Below are 23,899 nucleotides of genomic sequence, written 5' to 3'. Positions count from 1 at the left end.
TTGCCATACAAGGCAATACGATACAAAGACAGTTTTCTCATTTTAAGTTGCAAATAAAGGTACTTACAGAAGCTTTTACCACATATATACGTTTGGTAAGAACATGCGTAGTCTTTTTTGAGATGAATCTCCGCAAAATGGACTACTTATGTTTTTTCACGTTTATTGTAGATATTGGACTATAGCTATACGTAGGTACGTAATGTACAATTAGAGGTGTTTGTTGGTGTGAATTGCTCGTGAAATTTTCCTTCTATGTGTACAATAATTGCTTCTGAAACAACGCTTTTACAATGGCGAATCACTCAAAGTAATTTGAACAATATCTTTTGTTGTGCCAACTCAGCCATTTTAACGAGTTTTCCGACATTTTAGAAGATTTCAACGGAACAGTAACTATTGTTCTTTACAACGTTCTTCGTGAAGACTTTATCGAGCTTCTTGTGGAAATCGTTGGCTAACCTTTACTTATTACATACGTTTTAAAATAATCTTGTAACGTCGGTTCACTCAAATCTTAGGCCGATTGGAATGGTCTTATTCTTATCTAGCATTATTTTCAATTCCCTGAATGTAAAATGAATCAGCCGCCCTCCCCCACCTTTCCTCGCCATCGATGTGTTACCTATAAATTATGTCCTACATTAAATTCATCTCAGATATTGCATTGACTGATACTTCCAGATACTGATACAGTGCCATTGTTTATGTGTGACGAATACTCATCATGGGAGGTATTTGCTTATCTAAAATCTTTAAAATATTATTAATAATGGATATTTTCTTTGGTACAAAAGAGATGTTTAAATTGGTTACTTTTAGTAGCCTTGATATTTTCGTTTCATTTGTTTTTATAAAAATGAAAAACTTTAAATAATATTCGCAGTTACTGAGCCATTATTGCGGTCCAAGAACGTAAAGTTTTACGAGTCTTCTCTAGTTTCTAGTGTTATAGAAGTGCATTCGTGCTAATTGTGGCTGGAGGTCGGACAATGCCATAATACTGTGATAAAATCTGTCATTTTTTTTAGCTTGTAGTTAGCTTACAATTTTGCTAGAAAATAATCTATTCTTATGTTATTTTTTAGTAACGTAGTTATTACGCAAGGCAAGATACTCGTTAATATTGGGCCAACGTGGCCAAGGCCAGATACCATAGAGATGCCAGATCTTTAAACTTTTTAAACTTTATTAATACTCATTTAAATTCAGCTTAAATTTTTTTCTCTAAATTAATGGGTAATGTTATGTCTGCTACCGAGTACATTCATTATATCTTTTTATAACAGCCATATAACAAGTGTACTAAATTTTAATAATTCAAAAAATACATGCGCACATCAACACGTTACTGTACTGTTTTAGAATGCGCGCAAATCTTTGCGAAAGAGAATTTATCGTTGAATGTGGAAATAAAATATACTTTATATGGTTAATAAGAACGAACGCTGCTTTGCACAAGGGTCATATTTTTATTTACATTGAGTATATTTTATTTGAGCTTGCAAGTACGTATTTACCTACATATTTAACATTTACTGAATAAAAAAGTGCTACAGTTCCATGAGTTTACGGTGCTCTAGTACTAGAAGCTCTGAAATCTTGTCTGCTTCTAATTCTGTACCGTAACTAAGGCATTTCAAAGCCAATAATTGGTCTCTCGAGTTAAGTTTGAATATAAGATGGAAATATGTTGCGGCACATTTTCTATCAAATTCACTGAATATATTTTACGATAAAATAACCCTCGAAGCAAAGGTTATAATGCGTAAACTAGCTGATACATATGTATTATGTAAATGAAGGTTTCACGCTATGGATCGAAGGGGGCTTTTGAAAATGTTCATGGATATGGATGTTGGCTTAATTCTGATGCATGATAAATTGCTACATATTCAAAATACGCTGTGAGTTTTTGGATTAAAGAATCGTGTCGTGCCGAAAATATCCTAATGTATTAAGTGGAGCTTAACGAAATCGCGCTTATTGGGTTTTATAATTTATGTAGGTAATTGTATATTTTTTATTTTTTAGATTTGTTTCCCAAAATTATTTTAATAACCTACCAAAAATCAAAAATCAAAATAAACTTTATTCAAGTTGGCTTAACAAGCACTTTTGAATCGTCAAACAATTAAGTGAAGCTACCACCGGTTCGGAAAGTAGATTCTATCGGGAAGAACCGGCAAGAAGCTCAGTAGTTACTCTTTTTCAACATTTAAAAAAATACAGTCATATTAGTTAATACAATTATTTAAATTAATATATCCTGCCTGGAAGTCAACAGGCCTATAGCTGTTTCAATTTTTTTACACGTCTCCCTGAAGCCACGAACTGTTGTACAATATTCTACAATTAAACAATCTTTAATCTTCATAGAATCTAAAACCTGGTCATCTTTGGCCATTTTCGACAAATCAAAACTTATTACACAAATATTGCGTGATTAACATCGTAAACATCGTGCTTAAACACTTTCCTCATACTAGTTATAGGTCTAGAAATAGACTTATTATTAAAACAAAGGCGCTGGCTTTCTATTTTTCAGACTGTATATCGGTCTTTTACATTAAAAAAATCCATTAAAGTTACGCCATTCCCTTTACAACCAAACAAAATAAAATAAACCTAAAGCGAAATGTGAAGAGTCGATAAAAGCGGCGGCTAACGACGATTCTACTCTCGCATTACGGCTGACAGATTTACCACGTGACCACCGGCTTAACTCCTTTAACGGTTATGTCTCTTTGATGGTAGTTATCTAACATATGGAAGGTTTTTGTGTTAGGTTTCGTTTATGAATTAAAGTTATACTATGGCGTTAACTTATTGTTTTTTTTTGGAATAGGTTGGCGGACCAGCATATAAGTCACCTGATGGTAAGTGGTCACCATCACTCATAGACAATGATGCTGTAAGAAATAGTAACTATTCCTTACATCTGACGATGTATCATGCGCCAATAACCTTTGGAACTAAGATGCTATGTCCCTTGTGCCTGTAGTTGTGCCACTTATATATTATGTTATAACAACTTATTTAATTTGAAACTTGTAGAAGAATTTTAACATGTAGCTAGTTAAAATAAATTTCTGCCTGAAAGCCTCTTCTCTTGCAAGTCTTAATCTACTTTGCTACTCATTTGTTGAATGACGTATATTATACCGTCTTTTGTGTCTGCCAACCATGTTCATATTTGCAAATACATGCCTGATATTAAAGTCGATGAAACATTCTTGGCGTTTCACTTTTACTTTCAGACTCAAATAATTATATAAAATATACGTTATCGCCCATACCAGGCGTAAAGTGTAGCCATTTTATTTTATTCCATGACATAATCGAATTATATATGTCAAAGTACATAAGAATCAGTCTAGAAGTTAAACCAATTTTAAGTATAAGCTGCATATTGCATATACAGTAAGATGTTGAAACAAGTAAGATTTTTGGTTCAATAATACATATATATTTATGTATATTAATTAATCTAGATATCTATATTTAAAATACATTCACAAAGTAGTCTCAAATATTGCTCATTCGATACTCTCATCGATTATTTATTTATCACATAGCTTAAAGATTTGACCCAGATTTATTATTTATGAACGGTCTGAAACTTCGTCAGCGTGGATTTATGGATTTTCAGCATGGAGAATGAATTTTTTGTTCCTTTTATGCGAGAAAAGTATTATTGGAATCGGACTTGATGCAAGATTTACTTTGCCAAGTTTTATTAAAATTCGCCATCAAAATGATTGAACGAAATGGGTTTTTGGCCGTATTGGTGAAAATTTCAATGATTAAAAATATGACCATGTTTTTATTATAGACCTTTCTTTACAGCTTATATGAAAATAGAATATGGAATATTATTCTACTAAGCATACATAAATTTTTTAAATGATCGTAGATGTACAACGCCGAAATTACAGGAGTACGTCCCATAAATTGAACCTATAGACACATGCTGATAGATTAACTAAACATCTAATGATACAGTTTCATTAAAATCGGCTCTTAGATCATTATGTTTTGGTTTTTCGCCACTCATCAGATGAGTTATATATTATTATACATAGTATAGCTAATACTAAACATAAATAATTTGTAAATGTTATATAAGCTATAAATGTCACGATTGCAGTCTTTATCGACAGCTTTATGAGCTACCGAGATCAATATCTTGAACCATACTCATTTTATTGGTTTTGCAGGCTCGACGTTAACTAAGCTACATAATGTTTCACATAAAAATATGAGAATAAAATGGAGCACCAAGGAAAGCCAATAAAATTAATTTTCTCGGACAAAAAATATTATACCGAGAAAACGGATACGTTAACTACATTATATACACATATTTTTTAAAATTTGAATTTGACTCAGTCACTAATATTTAATTGGGTTGAAATTTTGTTTCGATATAAAAAATCGAATTTAGGTGAATGGATATGTTACAATGTGTTAATATTTTGGGAATAATCATAACTGATGGTTTCTGCATATAAAATAAAATATCACGTAGTCATTTGGTACTTCTTAAAATTCTTAACTTGTAAAGGTCATCATCATTGTATAACCTATTGTTTATTTAAAAACAATGTAAACACATCAAAATGTTATGTTATAGTGATATGTAAATGTGATAAAATTGAATATAATATTCGAACGGGTCGGGTTTATTTAGTGTCATTATTTCAGCGACCCTTCGAAGTGAAGCGACGTTTTTGGTGTGAAAATTTACATGAATATGGAATGAAGCCTTTGGCTCGTAAACGAATGACTATTGAGTAAGTAGTCCCTCCTTATGACCACGATGATAATCTTAGTAACTTAATAATTTCAAAGCATTTTATAACGATTGAATATTATTTTATATTCATAACGTCTTTTTTTACTTGGTGGTAGAGCTTCGTGCTAGTCCGTCTGGGTAGGTACCACTGATCAGTTATTCTTCCGCCAAGTACTCAGTATTGTTATGTTCCGGTTTGAAGGGCGAGTGAGCCAGTGTAACTACAGCCACAAGGGACATAACATCTTAGTTCCCAAGGTTGGTGGCACATTGACGATGTAAAGAATAGTTAATATTTCTTACAGCGTGGTTGTCTATGGGTGATGGTGACCACTTACCATCAGGTGGCCCTTATGCTCGTCCGCCAAACTATACCATAAAAAATTCAAATACTCGCTAATACTCGATATTTAATAGTGGATGTTGTGGTGCACCCTCGATTCCCTTAATTACATAATCGATAGGACTAAAATTAAGCACAGCAGATACGGATTACCGATATCTCAAAATATTGGCAATTTTCTAAACCCTGGATGCTATTGAGAATTTTTCGACTTAAAATCTATTCTATATCTCAGGATGAGTTAAATTAAATAGGCCATTCATTTGAATACATATTACGGAGTACGAGTGAGTGGTATTTATTGCCACTGTTTAACATTAATATATAATGTACCTTATGTAGACCCAGCTTCAGAACAGGAACATCAAATAATTAACAATATTTAATATGGTTTACAATATTTATTTTTACAGTTTTCTTTACAATAATCATCCATTATCTTCCATATTTAAAGACAGATTAACAATTCCCATGTCAAATCAAAAAGTATTCATTACATTTATCTAATTCTGTGACTGAATATAACTCAACAGCTAGAAGTTATACAACCTGTAATGATTATATATAAATTATATATTTAAAATACTTTATAGGCTTACACTTATATATGTGTTTTATAATATAATTATAATATTTTTCACTATACTGTAATTTATCTCGCTTCGAAGATAAAGAGTTCTAGCAGGGAGACATTTACAGGCTGTTACACCGCTTTTAATTTTTTTGAAAAACGCAGATAATCTTCATTCAAATTACCGGTAACGGCGCCATTAAAGCTCGCTAATTCAAAGATTTTATTCTTATAAGACTAAAACCGAAATCTCAATGAAAATTTAAGATTAACGCGATAAAGAAAATTAGGTGTCCGTTGTTAATGTTATTAATAAAATAATCTTATTTATTTAAAGGATTCGTTGAGATTATGCATTCATTTTAAACAGATTTATGATTAGACAATTGAAGCTCGAGGAAATTTTAATAACCCTGTAATCTTAGTTAAGTTTGCTACTAGGCAATATAGAGGTAAATGACGGGTGTAGAAGATTAAATTTAAGGAAAATCGTTCCAACCTTCGAAATAAAGTATTGTTTATTTGAAAATAAAAACGAATTCCGCGTATAGTGACAAAAAAGGCCTTCGTAGGAATCTTATGAGGGATTTTGATAGGAATATTCAGTCGAGCGCGTAAGAGCCTCTACAACCCGTATATGTTTACTGAAGCATAGGTAAAGTCTTTGCCAAAGAGAGTGGCATCTGGTAAGTGTGACGTCCCAAAACGTATATTTGCAGCTTCATACGACATTTGTAGAAAAACTAGCAATAACCGCGGCTTCGCGTTATTGGAATTTAGGTTGTGACGAAAAATTATTGTTTTCATGTTCATAATGCTTATTTGAATTATAGATACAAAATATGTCTAAAATTAGGTTGTTTTCTAGAAAAGCGCATGTTGTCTGACCTTACTTTGCGATTAACCAAAAATCTTTAAAAAGAGACGTTCATTATGAAATCACATATATAATATAATCGATATACTTTAATGTTAATAATTTTATCATTATAAGTTTACTAGTATTATAATAAGAAAAATGATTAAATTTGAAACATCAAATAGGTGGAGAATTAACTTGATGAAGCTTGGTCAGAATGGCAGCTAAAAACTTTGTATGTTTCACTATTGAAATTAACTGTAGATAACATATTATTTAATTATACAAAAGGCTGCATACTGAGTATAGCAGAATTTATTCAGTTCAATGTTTTCATGTCAGAAACTAACGTTACTGCTGCACATACAACGCGATGAGAATACTTTTGAAAAATATAAATATAAAATATCTTTCCATTGCTTTATAACGGCAACAGTGTTGGCGTGTAACAGCCCGGAGACAACGCTTTAAATGTTAAACTCCCTTTGTTAAAAAGCTATTGTCTGAACTATTCTAGTTTAGGTCTGTATTTATTTTTTTCAATGCCACGGCGGAATATGAATGTAAAGGGTTTCACTTTTAGTATATTATTTAGCGATTTTATATTAATATTAATATTAAATTATTAAGTTCATATTATTTGAAAGTGTTAGTTTGACAAATCGAATGTGTAATTAATATAATCTTAATATAATGTCCCATGAACGATTTGTATACATCGAAGTTTTTGCTCCATAACTTTTCTTATAATTTATTACCGATATTTTTAAGCTTATTTTTTCATCAGAAACTGGCGTTTGTAACTTATAGGGTCAGAAATTATATTGTTGGCAACACTTTGACATTCCTGGCAATACTTTATAGTAATTGTACATAAAGAATCATTGCATATTTGCCTCTTATGGCCACGGTTCCATGTTTTTATTTTTTACTTTTGGCAAATGGGCCACCTAAGTGGTCACTGCTTGAAGAAATTGATGCTCGAAGAAATATGGCTGATGCTGTAAGAACTTGGGAGTAAAAATAATGTATCCTCTGTATCTGTAATAATGCTGGTTTACTCACCCTTTTAAATAGAACAACAACTATTTTAAGTAGAGTTATTTATTGGTCAAATAATTGTTGAGTACCCAAAGATATTTTCACAAAGATCAGGTTATTTTGTATAAAAAATGTGAATGTCTTTATGAGAAGGTCTTTTAATCAAATCGCAAAATAGCTCTACGTTTTTATATATCAAAGCAATGGCTCTGATCGTATTGTATTCTGATTATAATCTATGTATTATCTTAACTTAATGAATGAGTAGACTTTTTTACATTTTCACATTTATATATATGAATTGCATAAATAAGATTAAATTTAAATACTGAATTAGTTGAAATGTTTTAAGATTAACTTTACCGTGCGATTGTTCCGAGTTACAAGTGTATAAAAAGATAACAATAAAACAGTCTCCTCCAACTCGTTTTGAGCACTTGACATGGGTCGCAGTGATACTGTGGCAAATTTAAAAGCTTTTGTTCACTACCCTTTGTGAATCATTTCTACGACATTTTTACCGGATCGCCTTTTGCACGCATTTATATTAAGTACGATCGCAACTTAACATAAAAATTCAACTTCAAAACAACGTAAAGATAAATAAAAGAAATTACATTGAATTGACGGTGATATTTCCTTTGAAATTTGTCGAGATTTTAAATAATCTACGATATTCACTATGGATTCTAGAGTAAATGGCGTTTTCAACTCGAAATTGCTATCAAATCTTTGAGAGTAAAATTAAACCGGTTATAGGAAATTAAATGGTATGGTGTATTGTAAATTAAATATATTAATCAATAACGGTTGTAGTTCATAATATTGTAAAAGGACTTTACTCCTTTGTTTGTAAATGCCTTTTTTTACTACTATCCGGATAGGCATATGACTCCACTCTACCTATAGTGGAAGTGGGGTCCAAATGCGAGGACGACCAGGACAGTCAGCAAGAATGCGAAGTAAAAGATAGGAGCTGTAATGATCAAAATGTTATGGGTTTGATTTGTTATGGTTTGATGAAGTCGAGATGGTCCAGTGGTTAGAACGCGTGCATCTTAACCGATGATTGCGGGTTCAAACCCAGGCAAGCGCCGCTGATTCATGTGCTTAACTTGTCTTTATAATTCATCTCGTGCTCAGCGGTGAAGGAAAACATCGTGAGGAAACCTGCATGTGACAAATTTCATAGAAATTCTGCCACATGTGTATTCCACCAACCCGCATTGGAACAGCGTGGTGGAACATGTTCCATACCTCCTCCTCAAAAAGGGAGAGGAGGCCTTTAGCCCAGCAGTGGGAATTTACAGGCTGTTGTTGTTGTTGTTGTTGTTGATGAATGATTATGTTAAATAAATGATATATCAATAATACTAAATGAGTAAAACCAATACTGACAAGGTATTTGCAATAGGAATTGATGAAATTAGACCTATGTGAATATTATCCGATCGTATTCGCCATTTATCAGTATTTGATATCAACTGTATTCGTATTGTAAATAGTACTATTGATATTGCGACCGTTTCCCCGGCTCGCAATATTATCGATAACCATTGAACACACGGTCGGACCAAATATACATTGTTATGTACTAGCTTTATGTGAAACTTGCTTTGTTTTAGTTTGCCTCAACGTATCTGATTTTAAATGAACCACATTAAGTGTAGGTCCTATTTTTGTTATTATCTATACATGTATCATTATCTGCTTCCAATCAATATGAGTTTTATACATTTTAAAACATCGCGACGTATGTTATTTATTCTATGCATTATAATCGTGTTTTAACTGCGATTATACGTTTTATTAATATTATTTGTTTATATTATAATACATATATGAGACAAAAAAAAACCCGCTGAGATCTTTCGCCGGTTATTCTCAGGTCAGGGTAATTTCTTTTCCGAACCGGTGGTACTGTTTCAATTGACCATCAATAAGAAAGTGTAATACTTCTATATTGAATAAAGCAATTTGGGTTTGAATTTTAATTGATTTCGATGACGTTTCGACGAAGTCGTTACTGACAAAGTACTCTCTGAAAACAGTAAGCATAATTATTGTGTTTAAACTTTGAAATACATTGTTTGGAAGACGATGTCTATTTGATTTATTTATCTCCCTACATAAAGATATGTACCGATATATTTGTTGTTCGTATTTTCCGAGTCTTAGGTTTACTTCGGCTAAATAAGGATTATCTGAACTTTTGTCGCTGATAAGTTGTTATTGTCCTTACACTTTCCCCTATTCATATATCACGTACTTTTACAGGGCGAAATAACGTATTTTTATTTATTCTATAAGACTTTGTTGAGAATATATACTTTGCTTCGTAATTGTAAATGTGTCAGTCTATCTTTATTAGACGTAATGGTCGGTGGTAACGTGATATTCTATAATATTTTTCAATGAGAAATTATGATTGAATTCAACAAACCAACGTTAATACTTAGTAAAAAAATGTTACAAATTAAAGGGAAATACTCGAAAATATATGTATAAGAAAATGTATATCCGCACGCGTTCTAACCACTGGGCTATCTCCGCTCATACTACTACTACTACTACTAATAAGTACCTAATCTTAAATTATGATTCCTGACCCCTAATGGTCAGTGGTTGGTGGCGCTTTAACATTTATTATCAATCCCTCAAATCCACTCCACCACAAATTTTGATATTGAATCTTATAAAGGAACATAACATTTTGTCTGTCGGTTAACTGTCACCATCCAAATTGGAACACAATAAATACAACAGTTTTGCTTTTAGGCGATAAATTACACAAGTTTAATTATATTTGCACAGTTGTACTGAATATACAAAACATGTATTAAATAGCAAAAGCAAATGAATGAATGAATGAATAAATACAATTTATTTCATAAAACTCATTCCTTAGTCACATATGTGCATAAACCTCGAGGAAGCGGATGTTCCGGCACACATCCGGTATGGGAATCGTCTATCAGGAACTAACTGAATAATGTATTGAACGCGAAGTTCCCACTTATGTGTAAACTTCGCATAGCATAGTGTATACAATGAACTCCAACTCAAATTCCTTTACTCGACATAGAAGCATTACGCTTACTTATTGATGGTCAAATTAAACACTACCACCGTTTCGGAAAAAGAAACACCCTGACCTAAGAGGAACCGTCGAAAGAAACTCAGAATAAAAATTATATGTACAGTGGGGGTAAGAAAAGGTTCGTCACCTTAAGATCTATTAAGATCTATTTTCAGTATGAGCGATAATCTGCTTTAGCGATCGAGAATGACATATTGCGTCGCAGTGATTTGATGTTTAGGTTCAAAAGATACTAAGAGCTTAAGACTTGATAAAGGAATTAATTTGAAGACTGACGAAGGATTAGTAGTAGAAAAGTAAATTAACCCAATGAAATGATTTAGACAAATATAACTAATAAATCAGAGAAGACCTACGTGTGACGCCGACATTAATCTCCAATAAGTAAGGGCACGTGACCTGTCAGACTTACGGACTTACCCGTAAGGGTTAAGTATATTCGTGTCATCGAATCATATTAGAATTTAAAAGGTTATGTGAAACGTGTAGTGATTACTTTAAACTAGCTAGGGCTATGTAGATAGAAATTTTCGCGATTATGTACGTATATTTATATATTGTTTTTTAATTTTTTTTATTTTATTGATTTACAAAGCGCACGATATGGAAGCATTCAGCCAGCACGGCTTTTATTCGATTTATAGCGCGATATGCTCGGAAATTATTTACAATCGTTTCCCGTGAATCAATGTGTCTATCGGTGAAAATAAAAAAAATATAGATATTGTAGTAAGTAGGGTTGCTACATATTTTACCTTCTGATTAGTGAAAGTCTAGAATACTGTTTTAAGAGTGTACATTGTATCCATCAAAATGTTAGTGGCTAAGCTGTGATGATACTGTCCAATGACAATGGCAAGAAATATTAATCATTCCGTATATTTATAATGCACCAACCAACCAATAACCTTGCAACGAAGACGTTACATCCCTTGTGCCTGTAATAAAACTGGGTCACTCCCACTTCGAACTGTGTTCCGGAACACAGCAATACCTACTAAGTATTATTGTTTAGCTATAGAATATATGAATGGGAGGTTAAAAAGGCTTTCACGCCACCACCACTATATTAGTGGTGGTGGCGTGAAAGCTGCCACATATATTAATTGGTGGTATTCCACCAATTAATATATTATTTAAAATATTAACTTTAGGCATTTTCACTATTATTTCTGTTGAAGTGCAAATATTTGTGTTGGCATAAAAAATAATTTATTGCCATAAATAGCGAAGGGTAGGCGCATAAGTCCTAGCGTATTTTCTTTTAAACAAATTAAGGATACATTTTAATGCATACGACGGATTAACTAGTTTATTATTCATTAATGTTAATTGTATTAACATAGTATTTATGTAAAGTGCGGTTAGCCGTAACCACCTCGTCACAAGAGAGAATAATTGTTCCACCTTACTAGTCACATAGAAAGAAATTACCGATTCTTTTAGCGAAAACGCATTGCGAAGGCTTACAAGTAGCTTAAAACGCTGCAACATATTTGTACCGACTGAACGTCAAAGTTCGTGTAATAAAACAATGTAACGTAAACGAATTCAATTATTATTGATATATTTTCAGTGCACGGTTAATGACCTCTGCGATACGTGATACCATTGGTCCCCTGTGAACTTTGAAACACATCCATCTTTGTCACCCGTTTATCAGGAGCGTAGCGGTAGATGAACAAAAGACGGATGACGTATCATTCCTGTAGCTATTGGATGTGTAACTGTTTATCTAACCATACACACCGTCAATGTGTATGGTTCGATAAATAATGATACTATTGATTTTTTATTGATAATTTGTGACCCGCCCCGGTTTGACGCGGTTTCAATTTATTAATAACTAGCTTCTGCCCGCGATTTCGTCCGCGTAGATTTCGGACCCTATTTTTCCAAAATAAAATTTAGCCTATGTTACTCGTGGATAATGTAGCTTTCAAATATTGAAAGAGTTGTTTATATCGGTCCAGTAGTTTTTGAGTTTATTCATTACAAACAAACAAAGTTTTCCTCTTAATAATATTGGTATAGAAGAATTGATATTATGTACATATAACATACCTTGTAATACTTAGGACAAACGTAGCTTTTTTCGAGAAAAAATAAAATTGGATCGTTAGTTCCAGAGATACAATTATACAAACAAACAAATTTTACCCCGTTATTATATTAGTATGAATGTAATTTGGTCTTGTGTCTGGTAATTGTTTTGTTTTTAGAGTTGTACGCTCGTGTTAATGGGTTTAGATTAGACTGTATATATTTTTAAGAATTTCTATTTGATACATATTTTATTTTCTGTGAGTGCGATGAAAGGATAATTTTCAAACAAATATATCTTCATATTAATCATAATCATTCATTGATATTATATAGTATGTAGCAATATATAAGATTTTTGTATGCGGTTTATTTTAATAACACTGAAATGCGGCTTCTATACGTAACGATTTACGGGCCGTGTAGCGTTATAAAAAGTCGTGGGTTCGATTCTGATCTTTTGGACTATTGCTGTCCCCAGCTTTAAGTGCAATCGAAGGCGTAAATACGAATATTAGGAATTCCTTAAATTGGAACATTGATTTTGCATTGTTTAAAGAAAAAACAATAGCAGTTGTATCTAAGAATAAGCACTGAAAAATCTGCTTAAAATAAATACTATTAAATTTATTATAATTACATGTCAAATATACAAACTATGTTACTGTAAATAATATATCAAGGGATTACCAGACATTAAGCAAAGATGTACGAGAAACATTAGCAAGTATAGTTCGGTGGGGGTCGATAGTAAATATAATCTCTCTTGGAAAATACATCCTTATATATATATATCCGGGATACACGGTTCAAAGGATACGATTTATGTGATAACCATGTTGTGCTTCTAATCTCGGAAATTCTGTCTGTCAGTTTTAAAAATAAATACGCATTATTAGAACTAGCGCGCACTGGTAACTTTTGTCACGGTGACTGTTTCGTCACTCTTGTCAAATCCGTGAATATGTACAGATGCAGACACAAATGTCACCCAATTGTCACGTCGTAACGTGCCCGCACTTTCATACATATTCATGGACTCGACAAGTGTGACGAAACAGTCACCGTGACAAAAGTTACCAGTGCGCGCTAGTTCTTATTTGTTTTATAAATGTAATATGATTAGAGATATAATATGACAGAGGTAAATAATAGGATTTACAAATAAACGAATATAAATGGGAAAAAGCTATTCATAAAAATATAAAGACATTTTGCGGAAAATGAAGTCTTATAAATGTCAATTGTTTGTCTTCTCCTCGAATGTTCTTGAATTATTACCGAAGATCCTCTTATTTGTGTTCTCAATTGCCTTAGGCTATTTATAATATGAGATGTTCTAGACACAATCGAATGTAATATAAAACAAAATTGGGTTATATCTTATTATTTAAATAAACATTTTGTGTGTAAACGTAACTTAATTTATAATTACAAAACCATGCTTTAGTCTCTTAATTGTCGTGTCCTGGCCGGGTGGATGTTATAGCATCAATAAGGAGTAATTAAAAATAAAGTTAATTTAAATTTTGAATGCGATATACAAACATTAATACTATTATTGTTTTTAAGTAAAATAATACACCAAGAAGTATTTAATTAAAAATATTTTAATGTTATTTTATCGTTTATTATTTTTTTTTTTTGATTTTATTGATTTAATGTGAATATATTGTCAACAGAGCATCCTCGGTGAATTCAACCGCGAGCAAGATGCTTTCATCAAAGGGCAGGAAGGTCGCGGTGGCGCCGCCGCCCCACCATGGGTCGGAGCACCCAACGAGGCTGCACTCAAGGAAGAGTGTCTTTCTCTTTCTACCGTAAGTCTATTGATTGAAATTCTTAATTCTTCTAATACAATATCTTGTGTGGCACTTTCAGGGAGGTAGAATTACGATACTAAAAGTTGACTGAAAACTTGTGCTTTTATTGCTTACGTTCTTCTCTAGAGCTCTAGTGCCGTATTCTGACTATCTCAAATACGAATACGTGTATTCCACATATTTATGTGTAACGTATATACAAGAAGTATTTTCGGAGCGAAGTTTTAGAACGCAATTCTTTTATGTGGCTCAAAGCAGAGTGAATAGGCAGAAATGGTCATGAAAGGAAAAAAGCGTTTTGATATAACATTATTTAGACGTAGGTATATTGTGTTTGGTGTTTTAATTCCCACGGAATTTTATTTCTTGTCATTTAATTATTGTCAAAGATTATTTAATTTTGTCTTTTATTTACTACAACCGAAGCACTCACGATTTTTTTTTTCATATTAGTTATTACCATTCTAAATGTTAGGTTTATCGTTTCATATTATAATTGCATGTTATGATGCGTTCATTTTTTTTTGGATATGTCAGCGGTGCACAGCATGCGTAGAGTCAGCACTGTTACGTAGAGTTGACTTTGAGGTTTTGGATGAGGTTCGCTTAAATTGTTCATTAGCGAGATGTGCCCGGTTCATAATGAGCGAAGTCAACTCAACCGAACGAGCGGTAGGGTTTTTGTATTGTTCCATTTTTTTTTCTATCGTCATTTTTAGTGAGGTATCGTATCGTGGTCTTGTCAACTATAGATTTAAAAAAAGATTGTTATTTGTGTCTTTAGAATCATAGAGTAAATTGACTATTTTAATGAATATATAATATATATAATACATATAGTATGATTTGATATTTCATCATTATTACATAATATAAAACAAAGTCGCTTACCGCTGTCTCTCCATATGTATGCTTAGATCTTTAAAGTTACTAACGGATTTTGATGCGGTTATTTTTAAAAAGGTAGGATAATTTGAGACAAAGGTTTTTGTAAATAATACATGGGCAATAAATACAGTAAAGACACTAGAAAATTACTGGAGTATATTTAGAGTAAGTATATTAAGAGTTTAAAATTTAAAGTCTGAGAATTCTTACTTTATTTTTGCTAGTTGAAACGTTTTTGAGATATTATCATAGGTTTTTCGATTTGTCTTCTCCTGTAGAAGCTTGGTTTAAGGTGTCATACATCTGCCGTAAGCGATTTATACGGAGAGAGTCCATATTGCGTGTTTTGTAGCAATTTGGTTTAAATCATTACATTATAACGGGTCTTCGAATGTAACTTTATATCAATAACAATGTGTTAAAGTTTTTCCATAAAATTGAATAAGCACTTTTCATCTTTTCAGCTTAAACGTGCAAGCTCCATCGTTTTTAATATGGAAACGTGATTGGTCTATAATCTGACTTTATGGTTCTATTTAATTTATTTTATCTCAAATTGTTTGTTGCCCTTATAAAGAAGAAAATATCAGTATGATTGTCGCTAATTGCCAGTAGAAACACTGTAAAAGAGTTGTTTACAAAAATATAAGATATAGTCAGACCAATCATTTTGAAATTGGTCAGGATACTTCGATAACGCTTCAAATAATAATATTCGATACAGGATTTATTTCCGCAGTGTTATGTATTCAAGGGTGAGATTATTGTTCAATATATTGAAGTGATCTAAATTGATCTTGTCTTTAGGACCGAAGGAACTTCGTCCGTGCACCGCCGGCGGGCGTTGAATTCGACTTCGATTACAACAAGATGTACCCAGTGGCTGTTTCCATCATGAACGAAGATCCTAACCTCTCTACGATGCGCTTCGATCTGGTACCCAAAGTGTAAGTTTGTGTTACATAGTCTTTATACGATATAGAAGCGGACACATCATTAAATTGGTACGTTTTACTTAATGGTATGTTCCTTACATCACCAATGCACGTACACCTATTGGATCTGAGATGTTATATGCCTTGTCTGTTACAAGGTTAGTAGTTAGTTGACACTTCAAACCGGTACAAAGTAATACTAAGTATTGCTCTTTATCGGAAGAATATCTGATAAATCTTGGTACCGACCCAAACGAGTTTGTACAAAGCAAATTTGTAAGTTCTGCTATTGGTTTTTAAATAAACATGCAACACATCTCAATCCTAAGAAGCCTCAAAATAAACTCATAAATATAGTAGAATTAAATATTTATTTGAAACGGTTAAGACGCGATCAATTTAGTCTGGTCAGGTGTGCAATCCTCTAAAAGTCTAGATTTTATACTTTTAGCACTCAAGCGTCCATTACATATTATATTTGAAATTTTACAACTGATCTAGTTCTTATTTTGAGAATGAATTAGTAAAACTATGAACACAAGGAACATACAATCTTAGTGACGAATTGATTTTACAAGAAAAATCTAATATTTACTGCAGGTCTGTGGTATCTATGGGCGTTGGTGACCATTAGTAAAATCATTTGTTAGTCGGCCTGCGTTTAATTTAGTAGAGAAAATTTTATGATAATCTCATAGTATTATGGTCGTTTCCATAGAATTCTGTTGCATTAATGCTAGTTTTATCGTGATTGAATTCCGAATGTTTTGAAATTGTATGAAGAAATCATAATCGTTCATATGTTTGTCTTCAGTATCACGGAGGAGAACTTCTGGCGGAACTACTTCTACCGCGTGTCGCTCATCTGCCAAGCCAACGAGGCCGACGCTGCTGGCGGACGCCAGTCCAGCGCTGAGGATTCCCAAGGTCAGTTGATCCATTACGATAAGGTCCTTGTTTGAAGTTTGGTTGAATTTCTTTACAAAAGAGTTGGAATGTTTTATCAGACATTTTCCACTCAACATTTCCATATGTAAATTCGAAATTATCGTCAAGGAGTGTTTGTATTATATGTATGTTAGTTTGGTTTATGTTGCTTGATCATTTCTTGATGATAAAGGTTACATAAGATCGCATTGAACTCACAACTAAATTATTATTATGAGTTCATATTTATTCTGATGAAAGACATGACTGTTTCAAAAAAGAGTCTTAAATGACTAATAATAATACTGTAGATGATTTATCCTAAGTAATATATATTGTGAAAGTGAGTTTGTTACGAATTCACATATGAACACCTGACACCCCTCCTTCCACTCACGTGGGTGAAGTTGTATTTGGAAACGAGACGTAACTAAGTTAATTAATTCATTGTATGAATATACGAAATAGGTCACACCAGATATGAGAGCATAGAATTTATGACGCTAGTGTTATTTATATCCATCGCTAGATGTTTTGGTTACGATTTTATTTTATTTTTTATTTGTAAAATCATTGTTAAATTTCATATTTTTTGTTTTGTTTTTTATTTTTTCACCGCATTTGTTTTCCCCGAACCTCCCAGATGATAAATCGGCCAGCGAAAATCTGATATCTAAAGAGAAAGCGTCGCAAGATACAATAGCCGATGCGAAGAAACGAATAAAATCTCTAAAAGTCGATAGAGAAAATACCGATGGTAAGGAGCTGTGATGATTCTACAGACTAAACAAATCTCAATAATAATAATCATACCAAAATTGCAGTACATTTTCTTATTAACAATACTAATTTCCTATTATGTTTACTTTCATAGTAAAGCTTTTTTTAGTTCCTACCTCGTCTTAAACGCGATTTATCACGTTTAGTTAACGAATTGTGGAATTATAACGAACAGCGCCCCTAGCGGATGTTTTGAGAAGCGGCGTCTCCATACATTTTTCACCGTAGAGCAAACGTGATAAGACGCGTTCGTAGTACGGGTATTGATTATTCTTTGTGTATTTTTACGTCCAGAGTTATTTTGTCTTATCATTTGTTTCGTTTATTAGTATCCATTGTGTTGTCGAAAATCATTACTAATTATATACGAATTAATATTACTTTTATTTCACTGAACCAACTTTGAGGAATACATGTTGCTTTTTTGAAGCATGCATTTCTTCTACGCACTCGTTATATAATGACGTTTATGAAATGACTAGCTGTGGCCCCGACTTCGTGCGTGTTTGAATTTTTTAAAATTATTGATTAGTTCGCAGATTATATTATCTATGCATATAATAAAATTTACATAGCAGAGTGACTTTATTATTATATTATGTAGAATTCTAAAATTCTAAAAAAGGAGCCTTAGCAACTCTTTTTAGATCAGCTATCTGTCAGTGAAAGTACCGTCAAAATCAGTCCAGTCGTTCCAGAGATCAGCTGGATCAAACAGACTGACAAAAATTGTACAGTATATTCTAATATTACAAAGAGATAGTCCAATTTTATAATATGCATAGATTATAAATACAGTTTAAACGATATCCCAATTATATCTACTTTGATTAGTTTGAAAAAAATAAAATGTTTATATGGATTGTGTTAATGTATTTCTTTCGTTTTCGGAATGCAGCTTAAGCCAGGCACGGACACCAAGGAGCATCGTATCACTATTCGTATACTTATAACACCTCGGTCGCTTCTACATACTATCCGTTTGAAACGATAGCTTGACATTTATAACACAGCATCAATAAAACATTTAACGGAATCACTGTTGACGTCATTTGATATTAATTTAATAATATGAGTTTATTTCTTTGGATGGTATTCGAAGCTCTCCGATAATAGATGCTTGCATTAATTATATAATTCCCTTTAACGAATTGTTTTGATCTTGATAAGGTAATGCCATGATAGTATTAAATCGATGAAATTTTAACGCCATTCTACTACAACACTATTATCAACTATGTAAAACCAGAAATTAAAGAAACCAGTTATAACCGGTTTCGTTAAAAGCATGTGACGTCACCAAAACTAATATGGCGGACCGCAATGGCGTTATCAATTCAAGTGTCACTGTTGATCTCTTTATATTAATATATTGTTTTAAAGTTTTATATATAATATATATGTATAAAATTTATGCGTCTCGTGGCCTACTGTTTTATTTTATAAATTTAAAGTTTATGAGCTATACTATCATATCCACATTCTTGTTGTTATATCGTGTGTCGTTTAACTTATATAATTGGATGTTACATGACAATATATAACTTTTATCCTATATAATATCAAGCTACATGTATATATATATATGACGAGTTTTATTTTTTAAATATCTTACTCCTGTAGCTTTACAGTGATAGCTATTTTCATAATGTTCTTAAAATGAGAGTTAGCCTCTGTTGTATCATTAATCTGTGTGACAGGATAGATATTTATATATAACGATGTCATTTCAGTAGCGAACGTTTATTTTTCAAAGTGACTCTAAATATATAGTGTTAAAATTATTCTCTATGGAAAGTAATTCAATGTAAACTGAATGTTATGTATATGCATAAGTAATTAAGATCATATAAAAATAACTTCACATAACACTGTTCTGTAGCTACGAATTGTTATAAGTGGTTTTAACATTGCTACTAAGATTTTGAACTTTACGCCCTCCGCTTAAGCGTGCTTTTTGATTATTTTTTATTTGTACTTGTTGTCGTATTACTCAAAGTTGGTTTGAATTATTTCAAGGCTAATGGTAATTTGTTTTTTTTTTTAATTTTTATTTTTTTAACGTAGCAATGTTGAAACTATTTCCTTCATGATGTGTTGTCAGAATTTTATCGCCGTTAATGTTAGGAAATGATATCCTAGAATTGTTGGTGTCTTTTTTGAATTTGAGTTATTAATCTTTATGGTAAAGAAAAAATAGTATGATGGCAATTATAGATAAATTGATATGACTTGAGTATACTTTAAAAATAATTTCCATTTATAATATTATAACAGAAAATATGATTTTTTAATTCTTACTTAAACGATGTTACTAAAGGAAATTATATGGAAATGTATTTGTATTTTGATTGAAAGCAAATATTTCAACTTTAAAAAAAATAGTGAAGGTGGAAATAATCAAAGTAAAATTTAAATAAATGAAGGTAGACATTTCTGGAAGGTATCAGATAGTTCAAATAAGACTTCAACGATGATCAAAATTTATAAAGAAATGTTTCAATACATGATAGCCGTCACATATCACAACGGTGACCGTCAATTAACTCACCAACTGCCGTCGCAGCCGCGCTCCCGATCGCATCTGACAACACGAATCACTTCTTTTATAATTATTTACAATTTAGGACTCCATTATATGTCTAATAATCCAAGTGTTTATAATGTTGTGTAGATTTAGTTGATACAATTAAGATGGTAATGTAATTAAACGATGACAGGTGATAATGGCAGGCCTATTTACCCTAGCCGGCTTATCTTCTTCGTTCTCTTTAGCTGACACGTTCGTAGCAATAATTGATGGTTAAATTGTTTCGATATTTAAAAATTCGGTGTCTTAAAAAAAATAATACTGACTAACAAAAAAAATGTCTATCTTTCGATGTACCTTTTTAGAGAATATTGAAGTTTTTTTTAATAGCAAGTGATAATGTAGACACCAAATCATTTTGAAATGCTCAAAAAGTAATAAGCACTCTTAAGTCTCGGCGTTTTAATAATCGACGAGGCTTGTGTGTTTTTTAAAATATTTTTGCAACGATATAGAATGTATAATTTCAAATTTCGAATATTCCCGATATTTTATCTGTGGAAGACGTAGATGTTTAGGTAAATCCTCATTCGATGCTTCCTGTCCTTATTCCAGTATTTTTTTTTTTAAATAATGAATATATTAGCAATTCAGCTGATAAACCCCGCATATAATAGTGACGACATAGGCGTAACACTTTCAATCGTCAATAATTAAGAAATGTTTAGTGAAATTATAACATTATAGATATTAATGGCATTTATAGTTAGTTATTATGAATTGAAATAATTATATTATTCTAAAATAATATTGGCCTTATTATTTTATATCACACGATACTATAATAGGTCCCTCTATCTTATATGTTAGCTAAAAATATATAAACAGTAATTTATTTGTAATTTTCTGATAATCTAAACTCATATAAATATACAATTTGCTGAGATTTAAAAATAATAAGAATAAGGAAAGATTGAGACGACAAAATAGCTCTGCACTTAAAGGTACCAATATGTTTCTTAAAAAATAATACTGAAATATGTGGTTGCAATATTCTAACGTATAGGGTTGCCACTAGAAAAAATACCTGTGAAATATTTTCAGGAATTTTATATCTGTTTTTCATATATGTATTTTTTCGACAAGCAACGAGTTTATTATATAATAAAATAATAAAATATAAATATAATATAATAATAAATTAATAAAATAACAACGATCTATGGGTTCTACTTAAATTAAATGTACATAAGCATAATATTGATTTTGGGTCGATTTTCTGGCAACACTCAACTGTCAAAGAAAAAATGTGCCATGAGTACTGGCTAACAAGATTTGCTATTTTGATGCACACTATTACTGTTACTAGCACTATTGCAACCACATATTGCATCGAAAAGGTGACGCGTTTAAAACCACATTTACAAATTATGTTTAAATATTTCAGAACAATGGGAGAAGGAGTTGGAAGCTGAGTTGAATGAGTACGAAGTGGTCGCTGAGAAGACAAACGATGATAAATGGGAAAAGGAATGCGAAGACCTACTCGGGGATGACGTCGACCTTAAATAATTTATAATACATTCGGAAATAACAGAATACCAGAGAACTCAATTAACTTTCACTTAAACTTGACTGTAAAGTCATAAGGTTAAGGCTTGTGTAATAGTTTATCAATATTTGCAAAGTTTACAATTTTATGGTATTAATTTATACCAGGGTGTTATGGATTTTCGTAACCATAACTGAAACTATCGTAAATCCGAAATTAAAAGTGTATCCGTAACTGAAACAGATAAAAAATAAAACTCTGATTATTTTGTTTTTGTTATTCTCTTATAACCTATTTAATAATAGCCTACAAATAAAAGTCAAATTAAAATCTTTTATTTTTTTTATGATTTTTCCGAAACAATCGGATAATTAAAAATTATTTTGTATCCGTAACCGTATTTGTAACCGGTAAAAATTTATTTATGTATCCGTCTCCATGTAGATCCAAAATGACATATCTATAACATCCCTGATTCCAAGTAGTCATATATAGTTGTTTCTAAAGTTTGACGTCATCACACTAAAATTATTTTGTTTTTATTGTTTTATAAAATGTAATTAATGCGTCAATTGTTTGTAAGTTTGTAAATATTATGTTTTATTATTGAGGATTAAATTTGCGTTTGAAACGTTGTAGCATCCATATATGATAATGTAAAATATAAATATATAAATCCAAAATTTAGTTCCATATTTAAACTATGTAACAGATTAAAAATTTATAATAGTTTATTAATATAAAAACTTTTTATAGGGAAGCTAAGAAAGGTTGCATTTGTAGAATATTTGTTTACAGTTTAAATAACTCGTTTTGATATTATATGTAATTAACACTTTTCACTTATTACAATAAAATTGATTATAAAAACAACGCAATATAAAATTTATTGTTAAGGAAATAAGGTATATTAGGTATTGTAATCAAATTTAATATAAAAACTACTTATGAATACTTGATATTTCTGCTTGAATTCTACGTGTTTCATATACTAATAATAAAATTAAAAAAAAATGAATACAATAAATTAAAAGATCGTTTTTAGCTTACTGTTACAGTAGCATAGTCTTGAAAAAGTTTGGTCTCTATTAACAATTTTATTAATAATAATACCACTTCGCTTACTGTAATTTATATCAATAGAATTTTCTAGCAATATTGATTAATTTTTATTTTTATGAAAAACATTTTCTACACCAATCTCTAGTATTAAAAAATTAAAAAAGTTTTTTTATTCACATAATTTTCTTCTTTTTTTTTAAAACCGTTTATTATGGTGATTTTTAGTTGTCAAAGTTGAGCACAGATTATGCAAATTTTAGTTAATTTATTTTTAGCATAAAAGTTTTATGTTGGTATTTCCTTCAAATTTTCTTAGAGTAATTCTGAGCATAATATATTGTTATAGTAAGTAAGACTCTATTGTTTATAAACATTCCTTAAATGTGTGTGTAAATGTGAAATAAAATATTTGTCAAGTTTATGATTTTTTTCTTACTTTAATATAAATAACATAATCGACGAGCTTTAATGACTGGAATGAATCAAATGAAATTGATTTTTGAGTTAACGCAACGGATAGATGTGGGATTTATTTCAAAGATTTCAATTTCAAATAAGGGCGTCACCATTTACTGTTCATGTATTTATGTAATTCATCTCGTGTTAGCGGTGACAGAAAACACCATGGAAAATTCTGATGATGTTTT

At 31.3% G+C, this 23,899-nt stretch overlaps 1 protein-coding gene across 7 annotated transcripts in view; it reads left to right on the top strand.

The window, feature by feature from the left end:
• LOC124539040 (synapse-associated protein of 47 kDa) overlaps window positions 1-23,671 on the top strand; it is a 50,556-nt gene extending 26,885 nt beyond the window's left edge. For 4 of the 7 annotated variants that reach the window (XM_047116352.1, XM_047116349.1, XM_047116353.1 and 1 more), the window contains 5 exons: window positions 14,438-14,575; window positions 16,274-16,413; window positions 17,216-17,328; window positions 17,972-18,085; window positions 22,086-23,671. In XM_047116352.1, the coding sequence (XP_046972308.1) occupies window positions 14,438-14,575; window positions 16,274-16,413; window positions 17,216-17,328; window positions 17,972-18,085; window positions 22,086-22,210 (630 nt within the window). In that variant the 3' untranslated portion in view covers window positions 22,211-23,671. Of the gene's footprint in view, window positions 1-14,437; window positions 14,576-16,273; window positions 16,414-17,215; window positions 17,329-17,971; window positions 18,086-19,006; window positions 21,447-22,085 lie in introns of those variants that run through there. The other 3 variants (XM_047116355.1, XM_047116354.1, XM_047116356.1) reach the window with 3 other exon arrangements.
• Window positions 23,672-23,899: the final 228 nt, after the last annotated feature.

This window comes from Vanessa cardui, chromosome 21 (assembly GCF_905220365.1).
Source record: "Vanessa cardui chromosome 21, ilVanCard2.1, whole genome shotgun sequence".
NCBI classification, from domain to species: Eukaryota; Metazoa; Arthropoda; class Insecta; order Lepidoptera; family Nymphalidae; genus Vanessa; species Vanessa cardui.
This window is presented reverse-complemented; position numbering and strand designations above follow the sequence as displayed.